At 43.9% G+C, this 22,680-nt stretch overlaps 1 protein-coding gene across 2 annotated transcripts in view; it reads left to right on the top strand.

Moving 5' to 3' along the window:
- Window positions 1–22,680, top strand: part of ITGA1 (integrin subunit alpha 1) — a 286,895-nt gene that overhangs the window by 217,577 nt on the left and 46,638 nt on the right. For both annotated transcript variants that reach the window (XM_077285259.1, XM_077285250.1), the window contains exons 15-18: window positions 3,914–4,044; window positions 9,651–9,817; window positions 9,903–10,036; window positions 10,549–10,659. In XM_077285259.1, the coding sequence (XP_077141374.1) occupies window positions 3,914–4,044; window positions 9,651–9,817; window positions 9,903–10,036; window positions 10,549–10,659 (543 nt within the window). The remainder of the gene's footprint in view (window positions 1–3,913; window positions 4,045–9,650; window positions 9,818–9,902; window positions 10,037–10,548; window positions 10,660–22,680) is intronic.

The raw sequence follows: 22,680 nt of genomic DNA, 5'->3' as shown, positions 1-22,680 counted from the left end.
ATAAACAGCAATAGTCCAGGAAAATAATATGCGATACTTAGTTAACACATCATTTTGATTAGAAAAAATGCAAAAGCCATCCCACCGCTTCATGGTGACCCCAATTGGGATGGTCCTAACTCTAATATTAAAAACCTTACCGTTTGTCAAGTGACGTGTGTAAGCAGGTTCCGGGATGCAGTGATGGGCAGGAGGCAGATCAAGGGTTAACAGATTTTAATGAACAAGGTCTTACTCCATGCAGGCAAAATAGGGAAAACGTGAGGTAAAATGTAGGCAGAATAGGGAATACAGGGGTTTGGTTGGGGAAAAATCAACACAGGTAAAACAAAGAAAAATGTTCTTAATAAAGTCACTTATCCATCAGGCGTCTTTCTGACAGGAGTGGTTCTGGAGTAGATAATGGTGCCAACAGCCGTCAACACAATGTGGATCCGGTATGGTCCTGAAGAAGGTGATGATCCGTTCCCGGCTGACAACTTTAAGTCTTTGAAATGTCCCGTGGAGTCCGCAGTAAAGAGACTCTGGTGGCCGACAAGATATATGCTACAGTCCTGTCAGAGTTAGGTGAGGCTTGACGAATATGCACCGGGGATTCAGGAAACAGCAGCACCCAGTCACAGTCTCTGCCAGGCGGCACACACGCAGCACTGACTGCTACAGAGCAATTGGCACCTTGATGCCCAGGTGACGACCAGCACATGACAGGCTTCTCATCAGAGTTTGTGCGGTCCTTCTCTCTCATTGCCGGGCGCGTGCCTCAGCTGATAACTGCCCCGAAACAGGAGCTCTCACCCTTCTCAGTCGCGCACTGCAGCACCCAGCTTGGCCCTGCCCTGCACGGCTCTGCTCTGCAGGCGATGGGGGCTCCTTCTATAAGGCCCGTTGCCACGCTGATACTCTCTGATGAGGGAAGCAGAGCATGCCGCTCACCGTTCTGCGCACTGCTCTCTACGCTGCCCTCCTCACTGCTCTGAGCTGGTAGCTGACTGACTTGCTTCTCGTGCTTTTTCTTGCTATGTCTCCATCGCTGCGTGCCCTTTTTTGTCTCCGCCCACCCTCCTGGGTTCAAGGGTTGGTCCGGCTCCCTCAGGCTTCCCCCGGCAACCGGGGAAGGTCTAGTTCTCTTAAGCCTTCCCCCATAAACAGAGGATGCAGCCCTTTCAGTTCTGGACCCTGCATGCAGGTACCCGCTGCCTCGTCAACCCCTTAGGGTACCGTCTCACAGTGGCACTTTGGTCGCTATGACGGCACGATCCGTGACGTTCCAGCGATATAGTTATGATCTCGCTGTGTCTGAAACGCTACTGCGATCAGGGACCCCGCTGAGAATCGTACGTCGTAGCAGATCGTTTGAAACTTTATTTAGTCGCTGGATCACCCGCTGACATCGCTGCATCGGCGTGTGTGACGCCGATGCAGCGATGTCTTCACTGGTAACCAGGGTAAATATCGGATTACTAAGCGCAGGGCCGCGCTTAGTGACCTGATGTTTACCCTGGTTACCATTGTAAATGTAAAAAAAAACCCCACTACATACTTACATTCCGGTGCCTGTCACGTCCCCGGGCGTCCGCTTCCCTGCACTCCTCCTGCATCATGTGTCAGCGCCAGCCGGCCGTACATCATAGCACAGCGGTGACGTCACCGCTCTGCTTTACGGCCGCGCTTACACAGGATGCAGGAGGAGTGCAGGGAAGCGGACACCCGGGGACGTGACAGGCACCGGAATGTGAGTATGTGTTTTTTTTTTTTTTACATTTACAATGGTAACCAGGGTAAACATCGGGTTACTAAGCGCGGCCCTGCGCTTAGTAACCTGATGTTTACCCTGGTTACCCGGGGACTTCGGCATCGTTGGTCGCTGGAGAGCTGTCTGTGTGACAGCTCTCCAGCGACCACACAATGACTTTCCAAGAATCAAGGCCAGGTCGTATCGCAGGTCATGATTGTTGGAAAGTTGCAGAGTGTGACAGTACCTTTACACATGCATGTAGATAAGGGCTGAGAAAGACTAAGCTCAGCTAGTAGACACACAACCATGGGGAACCACATCAATATAATGTCCAGTTCAAAGAAAAGGCATGCCACACCTTTATATGCACATGATGCAACAGTCTGTGCTTGGAATTTATCAACGTTTCTATGCTTTTGTTTGTCCACCTACTTTTTGAGGATTGACCACAGGTTCTCAATGGGAGTTTCCTAGCTATGAGCTTGAAATGTCACTGTTTTCTTCACTGAGCCATTAGTTGTCACTTTTGCCTTATGATAGGTGGTCTATCATGCTGAAAAAAAGCATTGTTCATTATCAAATTGCTCCTTGATATTTGGCAGAAGTTGCTGTTGGAGGATATTTAGATTCCATTCTTTATTCATGGTAGTGTTTTTAATAAAAATTGTGAGAGAGCCCCCTCTATGGATGAAAGGTAACTGCACGCATGAATGTTGTCAGAATGGTTTTCTGATGGCATGACATAGGACTCATGGTAGCGCTCACCTTATCTCCTCTGGACAATCATTCTTCCAGATATCCCAAATAGTCTGAAGGTGGCTTCATCAGATCATCAGAGAATATAACCTTACCTCATTCATCTGTAGTCCAAACCTTGTACGTTCTACAGAATATCAGTCTGTAGTAAGTGCAAGGATTGGACTGCAGCAGACGAGAAGAATGATTGATTCATGTGTGGGGGCTTTTCATCCATGGAGTGAGCTCCCTCACAATTTTTCCTAAGAATACTGCTATGAATAAAGAATAGGATCTAAACCTCCTCCGAGAGCAATTTTTCCAATGATCAAGGAGTAATTTGGTGATGAACAATTATTTTTCCTGTATGATGGAGCCATGTCACTAGACAATAGTGATAACTAAGTGGCTCGGTGAAAAATACATTGAAATTTTGGGTCTATGACCAGGAAACTCTCTCAATCTCATTGTGAACCTTTAGTCAATCCTTAGAGAAAAAAGACATAGAAATTGTTATAAACTCCAAGAACTAAATTGCAGAACTCAAGAAAAATAAGGGTCTGCCCTGTAAATATTGAGTTGCTTTCAAAAACTTGAAGTATTGGTCAATAAAAGTTTAAAAACTTATGAAATGATAAGTGTAAGTCGGTAACCATAGAAACATCTGACAAAAATATTTAAAACAATGAAGTAGCAAATCTTGTGAAAAAAAAATTTGCGTCGGTGTCAAAATGTTTAACCATAACTGTAGAGTAGAAACTTGACAATTAGAAGCTGCATTATTGATTGAGAATCATCCAGCAACTAGAGGAGTTAAAATGGTAAAAGGAGACAGGGAGTGGTTAGCTCAGCCCTAGTGGATTCTGGGAAAGTTGTTGTTGTGTTCTGGACCTCCAAGAGAAAGCTGTGTCAGGGAAAGTCTCCTGTCAGACTGGACTAAGAAGCTATAGAGACTAGCTTGTTCAGAGTAGTCAGGACAGCCAGGAGCAATCTTTGTTTCCTCAAGATAAGGTAAGAGAGCCAAAGTACAGGACTCATCCCCCTCCTCCTCTGTCACCTCAATGCAAGAGAGATGTTTAGTGCTACTCTGTCAAGACACTGTATGTGGAGCAAAATAGTCTGTGAAGAAACTACCATATACAGTATGTTGCCGCAAGCATTGTATGAAGAAAAGTGATTCAGTGTGTTGGAAAGTAACTTGAATAAAACTGTAAGGTTACACTGCTACAGCAGAAGTTGATCAAACTGCATGTCTGATGACTATGACCTCACACCCACTGTGTAAGACTTTGTTTAATGGTCACCCTGAGTAAAATCCCTTCAGGATTCCAAAGACCTTATGTTCCTTTGTACTACCTAACTATATTGAATGATGTGCATGCAACAGAAAGCATAACATATTGTAGTTTTTTCATTATATTTCACTATTTTTACCCTTAATAGCACATTCCATCAGGTGGGGATGGAAAGAAGGTTAAGTTTTTTGGTCAGTCCATACATGGTGAGATGGACTTGGATGGAGATGGCCTAATAGATGTAACAATTGGAGGAGCTGGAGGTGCTACACTTTTTTGGTAAGTATGAATTTTTTTTTAACATGTACAGTCCAACTATAACCAGAAGGAAATTTATGAGCTCCTCCGGGGACTACAGCCAGAAGACAAAATGTAATAATGACTAGGGGTCTTCACCACCCACCTTATAAAGCATACTTCCAAAAATGTGTTCTGCTTGTGTCATGTTTATTGCCATAGATGACATTATAGTCAGCTTCCAGAATCTTTTGACAATGCTTACAAGATCAGCCATGAAGAGGTCCAAGATGTCGGAAATTGTTATGTATAGACGGAAAGAGAAGCTGCTGCAGTAGCTGCCTTCTATGTACCTGTATTGTGCCACAGAGGGTGTCAGATTGTTGGTCAGGATGGCGTAGGAAGGAGATTCTGCAGAGAAAGGAAGTGACTGGAGAAAGCTGTTCCTGTGCTGACATTTGTTGTGTGCAATTGAATGGCTTAATCCAGTGCCTGTGTACAGTAAGTGTAAGGGGAAATTACCAGAGCTCCAGGACAATCAGAGCATGGCCTCATGGATTAGTGCAGAACATCTACAAGAATTCACCGCAATCAGTAGAACTACACTCTGAGGACATGAGTATTGGGACACCTACAAATTATACCGACAGGAGCTTTGATGTTTGTCCATTCTAAATCCATTAGACATTAATATGAAGATGGTCCATTTACAAAAATAACAGCTTCCACTCTTCTGGGAAGGCATTTTACAAAATTTTTGAGGGTGTCTGTGGGAATTTCTGCCCAATTATTCAAAATAGTATGTCTAAGATCAGACGTTGTGTACTGAGAAAAGTCATACTGGAATAGAAGATGGCCATCCCTGAAAGTGTTCTCACATAGTTGGAAGCTACAATTGTCCAAAATATCTTTTATGCTGAAGCATTAAGATTTTCCGTTCACTGGAACTAAGGAGCCCAGGCCAACACCTGGAAAAAAAGCCATAGTATTATCCTTCTTCCACCAAACCTTTACAGCTGAAGCAATGCAGTCAGATGGGTAACGTTCCCCTGGCATTCACCAATCCCAGACTTCTCCATCAGGTGCAAGATAGTGAACTGTGATCCATCACTGTACAGAACACCATTCCTCCAGACTCCAGTGGTGGCGACTTCACATCACTCCATCCAACACTCTACATTGTGTTTGATCATGCAAGATCTGCTTGTAGCTCCTCAGTCTTGGAAATCCATGACTTTAAGCTCCTGGTGCTAATGTTAAAGGGAATCTATCACCCCATGGGGCGCTTTTAAGCTATTACTATGGGCCTATAAAATAATTAAAATTGTCAGAAAAAAAGAACTGAATGGCACCAGGAGCTATGGTGCACTTCAAGACATGCAAAACGTAATCCTTAAGGACTTAAAAAACGGTTGCTCTTTGCTACTGGGAAATGGTGCTTCACATGTAATAGGCAAAATATAGTCCATAGATAATAACAAGAGAAATGTGGCACTCACCCAGTTTGCAGTGAAGTTGATGTCTTTTATTTTACCATATAGAGGTTACAGACATTTACTTGGAAGCAGCAGGTAAAAAGTGACATGGACCCACAGAAGCGCGAAACGGCCGTCGTCCTGTTTTCACTCCCCGCACCCTCACTTTTTACCTGCTGCTTCCAAGTAAATGTCTGTAACCTCGATATGGTAAAATAATTAAAATAGTCCTACCTTTTAATCTTTTAGAATAATTAGTTCTTCCAGGCTCTGGGGCGTGTGGTGCCTGGAGGAAAACTCTGCCTTGGGTGTTAATTTCTGTACCATCCCCTCCCATGCACGTCACAGTGCCGCATCTGCGCCCTGCACTTGCACAATTACGTGTTCCTTTTTTGCTCTTCATTGGGCAGTGTCTTCACCGTTCTTCTGCGCAGGCGCCGGCGAGTCACTGTTACTCCAAGCGTCAGAGCATTGACACGGTGGTCTTTTAGTCAGATATGAGGTGGTAAGCATGTGCTCAGTAAAGAGCTTTGATGAACAGGGAACACAGCTTTTTATGGTAGTTAGCCAAATTTGAATACTTTTCAGAAGGAGGAAAAAAATCTTCCATTTTGTTTTTATAGTGAGGGTCTAATAGCATGGTTATCCAATAGTCATCCCTTTGCTTGATGCTGATGATGCGCCTGCAATCTCACAAGCAATCATGCATATATCTTGCGATCTCACTACTAGCACTAATAAAATAAGGTCCCCGGTGGTTCACTTTAGTTTCCTCTGCTGTGACTGTTAGTTATTATAGCCATTGTCATCCTAAAATTCACAGTGACTCTCATCCTCGATCATTGTCTGTGCCTGGGATAAATCAGCCTCCCCCCACATCCACCTTCTTTTTCTTGTCCCCTTCTTTCACATATTGCTGCATTTAACATTGTTCCTGAGGGTCCCTATCAGCTCCTTGGTGTCAATAAACTTTTCAGCTGCTTTTCTTCCTTCATCCTTTGTTGCATCCTTGTGAGTGATTTTTCAATATCAATACTATGAGGGGGATGACATTGTTGATGCCCCAATTATCCCTTCTGACAAATTTTGAAGTCTTTTAAAGGTCCTCAGTTGGGAACATGTGTCCCTCATCAACTGCCAATACAGGATTGCCTAGTAAGCCAAGATTTAATTTACCTGCTGCATGATAATCTACTACATCTTTCAGCTGCTAGTACAGACACTCCAACATATGCAACATTGAATGCCATGACATTACAATGCAGCAATTCAGGCTGTGCTCAGGCAGACCATTCTGTTTTTGCAAAGTCCTGGAGTCCATGATTTGACACGGAATAACTCTCTTGGTCCAGGCCACCGCTTTCTTCAAGCAGTTATATTTCTTTAAAAAATGTAACATGATCACATTTAGGACATGTACCATGCAGGGAACATGAGTTACTCTGCCCAAATGTGATGCAACCACAATGTTCCAGGCATTGTCACTTGCTACAGTGCTCAGTGGCAGCTGATGGACAGCCATCGAGCCTGAGAATTTCTGCTTGATGTAGGGGAGCAATTTGTCCTCTGTATGGCTTTTGTCACTCATGCTCATAAGTGGTAAACAGCTCAGCAGCACTTAATCCTACAAGAATGCAAAGACTGGTGGATAGTGGATGTAATGTTCTGTACTATTGCTGTTGGGGATGATGTCATGTCCATTGTGGGGGAGGTGGATAAGCATCATTGGGCAATAGAACCAAACCTAGCACCCAACTGTGGAGGCTTCAACACCAGGTGGTACATTTCTGTTGCTCAAGAGATTGACCTATTGACCGGGAAAGACATGTACTGTCTCTGTTCATAATTGTTAATAATAAATATAAAGCCACCCATATACAGTATCTGGTTAGAAACCACCAGTGACCATCTGCTCATTTGATGTAGAATGTTCTCTTTCTGCAGGTGGGTGGCTTTATATTTATTATAGATGTTACAATGGACATTACTATACCCATGCCTGTGTATTCCTTTACCTGAGGGTGATACCTGTTATAATCTTGCAACAAGACATTGAGCCCAAGCATACTGCTAGAGAAACACTCAAGTAGTTTAAGGGTACCGTCTCACATAACGATTTACCAACGATCACGACCAGCGATACGACCTGGCCGTGATCGTTGGTAAGTCGTTGTATGGTCGCTGGGGAGCTGTCACACAGACCGCTCTCCAGCGACCAACGATGCCGAGGTTCGCTGGTAACCAGGGTAAACATCAGGTTACTAAGCGCAGGGCCGCGCTTAGTAACCCGATGTTTACCGTGGTTACCAGCGTAAAAGTAAAAAAAAACAAACCGTACATACTCCCCATCTGATGTCCGTCAGGTCCCTTGCCGTCCGCTTCCCGCTCTGACTGAGTGCCGCCGTACAGTGAGAGCACAGCACAGCGGTGACGTCACCGCTGTAATCTGCTCTCACTTTCCGGCCGGCAGACAGTCAGAGCGGGAAGCGGACGGCAAGGGACCTGACGGACATCAGATGGTGAGTATGTACGGTTTGTTTTTTTTACTTTTACGCTGGTAACCACGGTAAACATCGGGTTACTAAGCGCGGCCCTGCGCTTAGTAACCCGATGTTTACCCTGGTTACCAGCGAACGCATCGCTGGATCGCTGTCACACACAACGATCCAGCGATGACAGCGGGAGATCCAGCGACGAAAGAAAGTTTCAAACGATCTGCTACGACGTACGATTCTCAGCAGGGTCCCTGATCACTGCTGCGTGTCAGACACTGCGAGATCGTAACGATATCGCTAGAACGTCACGAATCGTGCCGTCGTAGCGATGAAAATGCCACTGTGTGACGGTACCCTAAGGGGAAACGTGTAAATGTTTTGGAGTGGCCTAGTCAAAGCCTTGACATTAATCCAATTGAGAATCTGTGGTCAAATTTGAAGATTGCTGTTCACCAGAGGAAACCATCTAACTTGAAAAAGGTAGAGCAGTTTCGCCTTGAGTAATGATCGAAGTGGCCAGATGTGGAAAGCTCATAGAGACTTATCCAAAATGACTTACAGCTGTAGTTGCAGCAAAAGGAGGCTCTACAAAGTACTGACTTTAGGGGAGTGAATAGTTATGCACACTGAAGTTTTCAGTTATTTTGTCCTATTTGTTGTTTTCTTTTCGATAAAAAGAAAACCAAATGTTCACAGTTGTAGGCATGTTCTTTACATGAACTGATGCAAACCCTCATAAAAAAAAAGTCAAATTCTAGGTTGTGAGGCAGTTAAACATGAAAACTGCCAATGGGGGTGAATAGTATCGCGAGCCACTGTGTTTTTGGCAATTCATTGAAAACGAATCACAAAATTGTTTGAATTCTCCAAGTGCAACAAATTGCCAAAAACTCAACAAAAATTCAATTTGTATTGAATTGATTTCCTCACCTCTACTAGAAATATCTCTCCTAATATTGGGCTAGCTGAGAACCCATCACCGAAACCAAAGCCTATAAAATAAAAATCCTATAAGTGAAACACTGACTTTTTCTCTAACCACTATACACTTACTTGAAAGCTGTTTACAATTGTGGAAAAGAGTAAAAGTAGAACGGATCTTTCCTTTAATTTTTTTTGGTTATAGAGCACCTGGACCTTAAGGATGTATTTTCGTTTTGTTTTTTTTTTGTTTATTTTGGAATGTTGAAGTTTTTATGATATTCTAATGTCTGTGTCTAGTCTGGCCCCTCAAAAAAATTCAACCATGGAATAAGTCACGGCCCGGGTATTGAAAATGGTCATATTTCAGATTTCGCTCTGGTCTGTGTTTTCCCTCTTTTGCTGCTGGGATGATTTTGCACAGCCACTGCAGCTGATGGTGTGAAATCTGAGAGACGAGACAGCTGCAAAACAAGGAAGCAGCCTGTCTGCTGGGGGTCCTATAGGTGGCCATACACATTAAAGCAATGTTGGCAAAATCCGACAAAAACATAAATCTTTACATCAGGAGTAAATACATACAGTAGTGAAAAAGAAGAGAAAATAGGTAACCGAGACATATATTTTTGGAATATTTTTTTATTAGATGCCTATAGGTCTCACTTTATCTAAAGGTGCGTAACTGACCGGCGTAAAATTAGCCACAATGTTTTCTCTTCATTTATTCCACCGTAAATGCATTGTGAACCTTCTTCAGGTCCCGGGATGTTGCAGAGGTGGAAGTGAGTCCGGTATTTACCCCGAATGTCATCAATATGGAACATAAAAACTGCCATAGGAACAACAAGGAGACTGTCTGCATTTCTTCTAGATACTGCTTTAATATCGTTATTAAATCTGGGACAAGTAAACTGGAAAAATTCAGTGAGTCTGAGACAAGAGGAACAAAAACAAATTAGTACATTTTGCAAGTGATGACGTTTTTACATGTTTATAATTCTGTCTGCAGACCTGGAATACAAAATTACTCTGGATTCACATCGCTTTCTATCACGGAGTCTTTTCACTGAATCACATGGAAGGATGGTACAAGGCATGATCTTACGGAGTGGAAAATGTGTGAACCATGACTTCTATATGGTGGCAAGTAATATGTGTAGCTTGGTATTAAAACCATGGTCCCAATTCATCAAGTTCTGGCACAAACTGTTTGGGAAAGTCACAATTGTCTTGCATAAGTTGTACAAAAATGTTGCCAGAGTTGAATTTTTTTATGACAGTTTCTCTTTACTCCTCCAAAATGGGCAGGACGGGAGAAAGAAATGTTGTTAACTTGCTTAAAACAGCAGTTACTCTTTAAGTATAGCAATCTGCTGTGATCTCGGCTTGAACCTGGTAGCAAGTGTTCAATTTTACTCACAAGATAAAAGAAGACGTACACAGTCCCTTTTAAAACCAAAAGACTCTCTTTGTATCTGATCTATACTACACGTAATGTATGTTGGAGCCAAAGACTAGATAGGGTATTTGGAAAGGGGCTTTCTGGTTTTTGAGGCCCAATAAATATTAACAATGTAAAATCAGCGTGTGAAAACAACATTGTAAATCATGTGAGGAAAATAATCCCACTAATATTTTTTTGCACTTTATTATAGGAGAAGCCAGATTTTTTAAACTCTGTTAATGTGTCGGTTGAGTTCAATTTTAAGGATCCAGAAGTCGGTCCAGTTCTGAGCCAAGAACGCCCCAATATTGTTAATGCCTATGTAAGTGCTTGACAATTTTTTATTCATATTTGTATTTGCTGATGTTGAAAAATTCAGAGCGGAATTTGTCATTCTGTCTACACTAAAAAGGTTATGTGTCGCTGTTCTAATTACGGTAATCTATGTTGATTCAGTTCCTGCATCTCTCCATTCCTGAGATATGGCCCCCTCATTTATTATTATTATTATTATTTATTTATATAGCACCATTAATTCCATTGTGCTGTACATGAGAAAGGGGTTACATACATGGTTATAGATATAATTTACAGTAAACAGGTGTACAGTGACAGACTGGTACAGAGGGGAGAGGACCCTGTCCTTGCGGACTTACATTCTATGGGATATTGGGGAAGAGACAGAAGTTAGGGGTGAGGCGGCGGCGGCTCTGACGGTGGTGAGGCGGCGGCTCGGTTATTGTAGGCTGTAGGCTTTCCTGAAGAGATGGGTTTTCAGGTTCCGTCTGAAGGATCCAGAGGATGGGGGATATTCAGGAGAAATCTTGGAGGCGGTTGTGTGAGGAACGAATAAGTGTGGAGGAGAGTAGGAGGTCTTGGGATGAACGAAGATTACGTGAGGGAAGATATTGGGAGATTAGTTCAGAGATATAGGGAGGGGATAGGTTGTGGATGGCTTTGTAGATCAGTGTTAGTAGTTTGAACTGGATTCGTTGGAGGATTGGGAGCCAGTGGAGGGATTTGCAGAGGGGAGAAGCAGGGGAGTAGCGAGGAGAGAGGTGGATTAGGCGGGCAGCAGAGTTGAGGACAGACTGGAGTGGTGCAAGAGAGTTAGCGGGAAGGCCACAGAGGAGGGTGTTGCAGTAATCGAGGCGGGAGATGATGAGGGCATGCACAAGAGTTTTGGTAGATTGTGGGTTGAGGAAGGAATGGATTCTGGCAATATTTTTGAGTTGGAGGCGACAGGAGGTGGCAAGAGCTTGGATGTGAGGTTTGAAGGACAGGGCAGAGTCAAGAGTTACCCTGAGGCAGCGGATTTCAGGAGCGGGAGAGAGCGTGATGCCGTTTACCATAATAGATAGATTGGGTAGGGGGGATACGTGAGGTGGGGGAAAGATGATGAATTCGGTTTTGTCTACATTGAGTTTTAGGAAGCGTCCTTATATGTCAATTTAGTGGTGTTAATCAGTGGGGTGTGATCTTCAAGGGCATTTCCACAGAACATGTTGAGGACCACACAATCATGGAGCCCTATAGCAGATGTCCTATCTTGCCACCCTGTACGGTATGATGACCCTACACTACTTCCCCTCATGAAGCTGTCTTGCACAGCGATACGCGTGGGGTTCTCACCCACACCCCTAAACATTGGGATACATCGCTTATCATGGCTCTCTGCAGGAACTTCTTTTGAGCTACAGTATGCCCGCGGATATCTTCTCCTAGCTCCACTACTCTTTTTCCATCAGGGTCGCAGGCCCCTCTTTGACTACCCATTTGTATATTCCTCTTCTTCCATCTTGACTATCACCCAAGTTATCTGGTTTGTGATTTCCATAGCATGCATTCAAAATCTTAAACTGACTGACTACACATGCATAAACCCCCTTTTTTTACATTACCAATATGTGCATATGTTTGCTCTACGGTATTTACTATGATAATTGAATGTTATATAGGTTTACGTGGTTTGTTTGTTCTACACATATTTCAGTGACACTTGTGTGGTCTCTCTATATTTGGCTGTATTTCTACAGGTCACCCCTAGACAAGGGGCTTTGTTTGCCATATTTGCAACTATATATGGACCTGTATTTTGTACATCACATTTTGTGACCCTGTGATAGCTTCTATTAGGTACGGTATATGCTTTGCCCATTTACCCACCAGTGGAGCTTTGCATGTTGGTTGTTGTTCCATATACATACTGTCCTGGGGTGTTGGATGACTACCATGTTGTATACATGCTTTTAAATTTTTTTATTATGTTTCATTTTTTGCATGTCCAAGTTTTCCAATGAAGTTACATGTTATATGTATTGTTTCTCTATGATATTGCATCAGGTGTGCACACCATTTTTTATTTGGCCTTTCTCTTCCTAGTCCACATTCCTTCTCCATGCAAGGTGTGGCACCCTGATACTCACAATCAACTTCCTTACTATTGGAGGTGCACACTATTTTCTTCAACATGTTGAGGACCACACCAGGGGCATGTAGAAATCATGGGGTCCCCATAGCAGAAGTCCGATCTCCCTCTTCCCCCCCCCCAACACACACACACACACACACACACACAAAAACATTAGGCGGTTTCACATAAGAGCATATCCCATAACTTTGCGGGCCTTAATTTTTCCCCATTAAAGCCCCTTAGTGTTCCCACACACTAAGATACTCCTTCCATGGCCCCATTAAAGTATGACGCTGGAATGTGCCCCCCAAACTCAGCAAGATACCCCAAGAGTTAATTCCTCACCAGAACCCTCCCTACTCTATCCCCTGTAAAATATGATACACCCACAGTGACCTCAACACAGTAGGATAGCCACTGCACACAGTATTATGGCCCCGACACAGTCCTCTATACAATATGATGCCCCCCACATAGCCCTCCATACAGTACAGTGGCATTTCATACAGCATAGTGGCCACTACATAAACCTCCTCACTATATAATGACCTGCACACATTATAATAGTCCCTACTAGCCCTTCAAACAGTATAATTGGTCCCATACAGCCTTAATACAGTATAATGAGCCCCGCATAGTCCTCCAAATAGTATGATGGCCTCCCAAATAGCCCTCCAATTAGTATTATGGCCCTCAAATTATTATAATTGCGGTGAGCCGCGGGGGAGGCGCCAGATGTTGCAGAGTTGCGGTGGCAGACACAATGAAGCTGGTTCTGACCAGAAGCACATAGGAAAAGTAGGCAGGAGAGCATTTGTTCAGCCTTATCTCTCCTGACTGAGGCTTCACTCCTTTTGTGGAGACGACTATGTGAAGGGTGATGTTCTCCTCAGCATGGATTGGAATAAATTCAGCTATCAGTGCAACTTCATTCCTTTTCCTTGACTAGACAGGACTAAACTGGTTTGTACCAGCTCACAGGACCTGTGTGAGTTACATAGTAAGTTACATAGTTATTAAGGTTGAAGGAAGACTTTAAGTCCATCTAGTTCAACCCATAGCCTAACCTAACATGCCCTAACATGTTGATCCAGAGGAAGGCAAAAAAAAAACCATGTGGCAAAGAGTAAGCTCCACATTGGGGAAAAAAATTCCTTCCCGACTCCACATACGGCAGTCAGACTAGTTCCCTGGATCAACGCCTTATCAAGGAATCTAGTGTATATACCCTGTAACATTATACTTTTCCAGAAAGGCATCCAGTCCCCTCTTAAATTTAAGTAATGAATCACTCATTACAACATCATACGGCAGAGAGTTCCATAGTCTCACTGCTCTTACAGTAAAGAATCCGCGTCTGTTACTATGCTTAAACCTTCTTTTCTCCAGATGTAGAGGATGCCCCCTTGTCCCTGTCTCAGGTCTATGATTAAAAAGATCATCAGAAAGGTCTTTGTACTGTCCCCTCATATACTTATACATTAAAATAAGATGACCCCTTAGTCTTCGTTTTTCCAAACTAAACAGCCCCAAGTGTAATAACCTATCTTGGTATTGCAGACCCCCCAGTCCTCTAATAACCTTGGTCGCTCTTCTCTGCACCCACTCCAGTTCAGCTATGTCTTTCTTATACACCGGAGACCAGAACTGTGCACAGTATTCTAAGTGTGGTCGCACTAGTGACTTGTATAGAGGTAAAATTATGTTCTCCTCATGAGCATCTATGCCTCTTTTAATACATCCCATTATTTTATTTGCCTTTGTAGCAGCTGCCTGACACTGGCCACTGAATATGAGTTTGTCATCCACCCATACACCCAGGTCTTTTTGATTGACGGTTTTGCCCAGAGTTTTAGAATTAAGCACATAGTTATACATCTTATTACTTCTACCCAAGCGCATGACCTTACATTTATCCCCATTAAAGCTCATTTGCCATTTATCAGCCCAAGCTTCTAGTTTACATAAATCATCCTGTAATATAAAATTGTCCTCCCCTGTATTGATTACCCTGCAGAGTTTAGTGTCATCTGCAAATATTGAAATTCAACTATGTTTGCCCCCTACAAGGTCATTAATAAATATGTTAAAAAGAAGAGGGCCCAATACTGACCCCTGTGGTACCCCACTGCTAACCGCGACCCAGTCCGAGTGTGCTCTGTTGTGAATTTGCTTTTTGCTCCCTCTAGTGGTTACTAGTTTTTTGACTCTGGTTTTTCTGTCATTCCTTTTATCCGCACCTGGGTCGTTAGTTAGGGGTGTTGCTATATAAGCTCCCTAGACCTTCAGTTCAATGCCTGGCAACGTAGTTATCAGAGCTAGTCTGCTGTGCTCTTGTCTACTGATCCTGGTTCCAGTTATATCAGCTAAGTCTGCCTTTTGCTTTTTGCTATTTGTTTTGGTTTTGTATTTTTGTCCAGCTTGTTCCAAATCTATATCCTGACCTTTGCTGGAAGCTCTAGGGGGCTGGTGTTCTCCCCCCGGACCGTTAGACGGTTCGGGGGTTCTTGAATTTCCAGTGTGGATTTTGATAGGGTTTTTGTTGACCATATAAGTTACCTTTCTTTATTCTGCTATCAGTAAGCGGGCCTCTCTGTGCTAAACCTGGTTCATTTCTGTGTTTGTCATTTCCTCTTACCTCACCGTTATTATTTGTGGGGGGCTTCTATCCAGCTTTGGGGTCCCCTTCTCTGGAGGCAAGAAAGGTCTTTTGTTTTCCTCTACTAGGGGTAGCTAGATTCTCCGGCTGGAGCGTGTCATCTAGAATCAACGTAGGAATGATCCCCGGCTACTTCTAGTGTTGGCGTTAGGAGTAGATATATGGTCAACCCAGTTACCACTGCCCTATGAGCTGGATTTTTGTATTCTGCAGACTTCCACGTACCTCTGAGACCCTCGCCATTGGGGTCATAACAGTTTGCCAGGCCAGTATTAAATGTTTAATGCGTTGCAGAAGAGGGATTATAAGAAAGAAGATTCTGAGTTTTTTTTTTTTTTCTTTCTTCTTCCCCTTTACCTCAGAGTGGCTATGCTTGCTGCAGACATGAATGTCCAGACCTTGATTACAAGTGTGGACCAGCTGGCTACTCGTGTGCAGGGCATACAAGACTATGTTATCAGAAATCCTAGGTCAGAACCTAAAATACCGATTCCTGAACTGTTTTCCGGAGACAGGTTTAAGTTTAGGAATTTTGTGAATAATTGTAAATTGTTTTTGTCCCTGAGACCCTGTTCATCTGGAGACTCTGCTCAGCAAGTAAAAATAGTTATTTCGTTCTTACGGGGCGACCCTCAGGATTGGGCTTTTTCGCTGGCGCCAGGAGATCCGGCATTGGCTGATATTGATGCGTTTTTTCTGGCGCTCGGTTTACTTTATGAGGAACCCAATCTTGAGATTCAGGCAGAAAAGGCCTTGCTGGCTATGTCTCAGGGGCAGGACGAGGCTGAAGTGTATTGCCAAAAATTTCGGAAATGGTCCGTGCTGACACATTGGAACGAGTGTGCACTGGCCGCTAATTTTAGAAATGGCCTATCTGAAGCCATTAAGAATGTTATGGTGGGTTTTCCCATTCCCACAGGTCTCAATGATACTATGGCACTGGCTATTCAAATTGACCGGCGGTTGCGGGAGCGCAAAACCGCAAATTCCCTCATGGTGTTGTCTGAACAGACACCTAATTCGGTGCAATGTGATAGAAAAACCGCAAATTCCCTCATGGTGTTGTCTGAACAGACACCTGATTTAATGCAATGTGATAGAATCCTGACTAGAAATGAGCGGAAAATTCATAGACGCCGGAATGGCTTGTGCTACTACTGTGGTGATTCTACACATGTTATCTCAGCATGCTCTAAACGTATAGCTAAGTTTGTTAGTCCTGTCACCGTTGGTAATTTGCAACCTAAATTTATTCTGTCTGTAACTTTGATTTGCTCACTGTCGTCTTATCCTGTCATGGCGTTTGTAGATTCAGGTGCTGCCCTGAGTCTTATGGATCTGTCATTTGCTAAGCACTGTGGTTTTACTCTTGAACCATTAGAAAATCCTATTCCTCTTAGGGGTATTGATGCTACGCCATTGGCAGCAAATAAACCGCAGTATTGGACACAGGTTATCATGTGCATGACTCCTGAACACCGCGAGGTGATACGTTTCCTGGTTTTACATAAAATGCATGATTTGGTTGTTTTAGGGCTGCCATGGTTACAGACCCATAATCCAGTCCTGGACTGGAAGGCTATGTCAGTCTCAAGTTGGGGCTGTCGTGGTATTCATGGGGATTCCCTGCCTGTGTCTATTGCTTCTTCTACGCCTTCGGAAGTTCCGGAGTATTTGTCTGATTATCAGGATGTCTTCAGTGAGTCTGAGTCCAGTGCACTGCCTCCTCATAGGGACTGTGACTGTGCTATAGATTTGATCCCAGGCAGTAAGTTTCCTAAGGGAAGACTGTTTAATCTGTCGGTACCTGAACATACCGCTATGCGTTCATATATCAAGGAGTCTCTGGAGAAAGGACATATTCGTCCGTCTTCTTCCCCCCTTGGTGCGGGATTCTTTTTTGTGGCAAAAAAGGACGGATCTTTGAGACCTTGTATTGATTATCGGCTTTTAAATAAGATCACTGTCAAATTTCAGTATCCTTTACCGCTGTTGTCTGACTTGTTTGCCCGGATTAAAGGTGCCAAGTGGTTCACCAAGATAGACCTTCGTGGTGCGTACAACCTTGTGCGCATTAAGCAAGGTGATGAATGGAAAACCGCATTCAATACGCCCGAAGGTCATTTTGAGTACTTGGTGATGCCTTTTGGGCTCTCCAATGCGCCTTCAGTTTTTCAGTCCTTTATGCATGACATTTTCCGGAAGTATCTGGATAAATTTTTGATTGTTTATCTGGATGATATTTTGGTTTTTTCTGATGATTGGGATTCGCATGTGGAGCAGGTCAGGTTGGTCTTTAAAATTTTGCGTGAAAATTCTTTGTTTGTCAAGGGCTCAAAGTGTCTCTTTGGTGTACAGAAGGTTCCCTTTTTGGGGTTCATTTTTTCCCCTTCTGCTGTGGAGATGGACCCAGTCAAGGTCCGAGCTATTCTTGATTGGACTCAGCCCTCGTCGGTTAAGAGTCTTCAGAAGTTCTTGGGTTTCGCTAACTTCTACCGTCGTTTTATCGCTAATTTTTCTAGCATTGTGAAACCGTTGACGGATATGACCAAGAAGGGCTCCGATGTAGCTAACTGGGCTCCTGCTGCCGTGGAGGCTTTCCAGGAGTTGAAGCGCCGGTTTACTTCGGCGCCTGTTTTGTGCCAGCCCGATGTCTCACTTCCCTTTCAGGTTGAGGTGGATGCTTCAGAGATTGGAGCAGGGGCCGTTTTGTCGCAGAGAGGCCCTGGTTGCTCTGTTATGAAACCTTGTGCCTTTTTCTCCAGGAAGTTTTCGCCTGCCGAGCGAAATTATGATGTGGGCAATCGGGAGTTGTTGGCCATGAAATGGGCATTTGAGGAGTGGCGTCATTGGCTCGAGGGTGCTAAGCATCGTGTGGTGGTCTTGACTGATCACAAAAATCTGATGTATCTCGAGTCTGCTAAACGCCTTAATCCGAGACAGGCCCGCTGGTCATTGTTTTTCTCCCGCTTTGATTTTGTTGTCTCGTATTTACCAGGTTCAAAGAATGTGAAGGCCGATGCTCTTTCTAGGAGCTTTGTGCCTGATGCTCCTGGAGTCGCTGATCCTGTTGGTATTCTTAAAGATGGAGTTATCTTGTCAGCTATTTCTCCGGATCTGCGACATGTGTTGCAGAGATTTCAGGCTGATAGGCCTGAGTCTTGTCCACCTGACAGACTGTTTGTCCCGGATAAATGGACCAGCAGAGTCATTTCCGAGGTTCATTCCTCGGTGTTGGCAGGTCACCCGGGAATTTTTGGCACCAGAGATCTGGTGGCCAGGTCCTTTTGGTGGCCTTCCTTGTCAAGGGATGTGCGGTCATTTGTGCAGTCCTGTGGGACTTGTGCTCGAGCTAAGCCTTGCTGTTCTCGTGCCAGCGGTTTGCTCTTGCCCTTGCCTGTCCCGAAGAGACCTTGGACACATATCTCCATGGATTTCATTTCTGATCTTCCGCTATCTCAGGGCATGTCCGTTATCTGGGTGATATGTGATCGCTTCTCCAAGATGGTCCATTTGGTTCCTTTGCCTAAGCTGCCTTCCTCTTCCGATCTGGTTCCTGTGTTTTTCCAGAACGTGGTTCGTTTGCACGGCATCCCTGAGAATATTGTGTCAGACAGAGGATCCCAGTTCGTTTCTAGGTTCTGGCGATCCTTTTGTAGTAGGATGGGCATTGATTTGTCGTTTTCGTCTGCTTTCCATCCTCAGACTAATGGACAGACGGAGCGAACCAATCAGACTTTGGAGGCTTATTTGAGGTGTTTTGTCTCTGCTGATCAGGACGATTGGGTGACATTCTTGCCGTTGGCTGAGTTTGCCCTTAATAATCGGGCTAGTTCCGCCACCTTGGTTTCGCCTTTTTTCTGCAACTCTGGTTTCCATCCTCGCTTTTCTTCGGGTCATGTGGAGCCTTCTGACTGTCCTGGGGTGGATTCTGTGGTAGATAGGTTGCAGCGGATCTGGAATCATGTGGTGGACAACTTGAAGTTGTCACAGGAGAGGGCTCAGCGCTTTGCCAACCGCCGCCGCGGTGTGGGTCCCCGACTACGCGTTGGGGATTTGGTATGGCTTTCTTCCCGCTTTGTTCCTATGAAGGTCTCCTCTCCCAAATTTAAACCTCGTTTTATTGGGCCTTACAAGATATTGGAAATCCTTAATCCTGTATCTTTTCGTCTGGATCTTCCTGTGTCGTTTGCTATTCACAATGTATTTCATAGGTCCTTGTTGCGGCGGTACATTGTGCCTGTAGTTCCTTCTGCTGAGCCTCCTGCTCCGGTGTTGGTTGAGGGCGAGTTGGAGTACGTGGTGGAGAAGATCTTGGATTCTCGCCTCTCCAGGCGGAGGCTTCAGTACCTGGTCAAGTGGAAGGGCTATGGTCAGGAGGATAATTCCTGGGTGGTCGCCTCTGATGTTCATGCGGCCGATTTAGTTCGTGCCTTTCATGCCGCTCATCCTGATCGCCCTGGTGGTCGTGGTGAGGGTTCGGTGACCCCTCACTAAGGGGGGGGTACTGTTGTGAATTTGCTTTTTGCTCCCTCTAGTGGTTACTAGTTTTTTGACTCTGGTTTTTCTGTCATTCCTTTTATCCGCACCTGGGTCGTTAGTTAGGGGTGTTGCTATATAAGCTCCCTAGACCTTCAGTTCAATGCCTGGCAACGTAGTTATCAGAGCTAGTCTGCTGTGCTCTTGTCTACTGATCCTGGTTCCAGTTATATCAGCTAAGTCTGCCTTTTGCTTTTTGCTATTTGTTTTGGTTTTGTATTTTTGTCCAGCTTGTTCCAAATCTATATCCTGACCTTTGCTGGAAGCTCTAGGGGGCTGGTGTTCTCCCCCCGGACCGTTAGACGGTTCGGGGGTTCTTGAATTTCCAGTGTGGATTTTGATAGGGTTTTTGTTGACCATATAAGTTACCTTTCTTTATTCTGCTATCAGTAAGCGGGCCTCTCTGTGCTAAACCTGGTTCATTTCTGTGTTTGTCATTTCCTCTTACCTCACCGTTATTATTTGTGGGGGGCTTCTATCCAGCTTTGGGGTCCCCTTCTCTGGAGGCAAGAAAGGTCTTTTGTTTTCCTCTACTAGGGGTAGCTAGATTCTCCGGCTGGAGCGTGTCATCTAGAATCAACGTAGGAATGATCCCCGGCTACTTCTAGTGTTGGCGTTAGGAGTAGATATATGGTCAACCCAGTTACCACTGCCCTATGAGCTGGATTTTTGTATTCTGCAGACTTCCACGTACCTCTGAGACCCTCGCCATTGGGGTCATAACAGTGCTCCATTAATAACCACCCTTTGTTTCCTATCCCTGAGCCAGCTCTCAACCCCCTTACACATATTTTCCCCTATCCCCATTATTCTCATTTTATGTATCAACCTTTTGTGTGGCACCGTATCAAAAGCTTTTGAAAAGTCCATATACACTACATCCACTGGGTTCCCTTGGTCCAGTCCGGAACTTACCTCATCATAGAAGCTGATCAAATTAGTCTCACATGATCGGTAACCCGTGCTGATACTGGGTCATGAGGTTATTCCTCTTCAGATACTCCAGTATAGCATCCCTTAGAATGTGTTAAGTCCTTCTCAGTCCCTGGCTTACTAGAGGTAGGGATCCAAGTAAAATGACACGCAGCACAAAAGGTTGTGTGATCATATACAGGGGAAGCCCAGGAGCACGTCTGACTCACTGGGCTCTACCCCTCCTTTATATAGAAAAGAGTTATTCATTTACAGACATGCGCACAAGCGCTCATATTTCACATCCTTTTACAAAAACAGTCTATACTAGAGATAAGGTACAGTTTCTGGTATGTAGGTAAAAGGTTACAATATCAAGAAGGAATGCGTCCATAAAAGGAAATGTCAACTTTGCTTAAGTTTCCTGATATAAGCCAGATGTCTCAGGAGAAAGACACAATGGATTCTTTCAGTCTGATCTCCACAATTCCCCCCTTTGACATATTCTTTTTTTATTACCACAGGGCCAAAGACAAAGCCTTTATTTTTGGTATTACACATGCACACACTTATATTATTAATAAGAGAATCAAATCTAGTATTAATTCTTCTATCGCAAATTATTTTCTTCTTTAGCAGTATACTAAAATATAAAAACAAAAATTAGTACGGTAATATTAATTAGAATCACTAGAGGATAATAAAAGAAAAAAAATTTATACTCTTGCATCTATTACACAAAGTTTATCTGTGCATACTGAGATACCCTTGAGCACAATCTGGAATCGTACGTATATGACTACAATAATCATAACTATATGTATTATGCTCTGCATAATCCCAGCAACCCACCCACCGATTCCTCTGAACCAGTTGGCTGGGTTAAGAAAAGAAAAGGTATCTGACCACCAGCTATCCTTATTCTGGTCATTATCTTTGTCATACTGATCTCTGAGTCGTTGTACGTCCTTTAATTTAAATGTCATACTCATAGTACTATTCGGGTCTATATAATGACAGCAGGTGGGTCCGATGATTTGACACATACCCCCTTGTGAGGCAGTTAGGTAATCCAATACCAGGGTATGTTGGTTGACGACTATTATAAGCTGATTCTGTACAGCTATACTAGTGTTTAGTATATCCAATATATCCCAGATCTGATCATCTAAATAATCCGTGGCTCTAACTAATTTATCCCACATTTGTGTTAACATAGGATAAATAAAAATGGTACTAGCAATTTTGTTAGGAATTCCCATTTGTACTATATGTGGCCTCCCCGAGGGTCGTGGTGAGTTATCTGCAGCTCTTTTATATAGTGTGTGCTTGGGCACGGCTTGCATATTCACTTGTTTATTTGAAATTATGAATGTAGCTGGGGTTAGGCGTCCTAATGTACAAGTACCCTTTATACCTACGGGAAGCCATTTATATGCTCCTTCTCCGCATATCCAAAATGTACCTTCAGGCAGATCCCATAGAGCTGAGTGCTGCAATACCAATCTGTGAGCCAAATCCACAAATCTAGATACATCCTGAAGCATACACCAAGAGGGTTTTTGTCCCAAGGGGCTACAGTACCCGGCTGCGGGATTTCCACATACAGGCATTCCATTGACATACTCATCAGATTCATTACAAACCAGGTTCCCCGGTTTGCTTGTACAATCGCTTGCATTACCTTGAGGGAACAACTCAGAATGTTCCCAATTTCTATTGTGTATGTATCTTTCCAATACTACAGGTTTGAAAGCATCAGAGGGATCGGCGGTTGTACTGAAACTGAGCTGTAGATTTTCTGTGGGGACCTGTCCTAA

The sequence above is a fragment of the Ranitomeya variabilis genome, chromosome 1 (genome assembly GCF_051348905.1).
Source record: "Ranitomeya variabilis isolate aRanVar5 chromosome 1, aRanVar5.hap1, whole genome shotgun sequence".
Classification (NCBI taxonomy): Eukaryota; Metazoa; Chordata; class Amphibia; order Anura; family Dendrobatidae; genus Ranitomeya; species Ranitomeya variabilis.
This window is presented reverse-complemented; position numbering and strand designations above follow the sequence as displayed.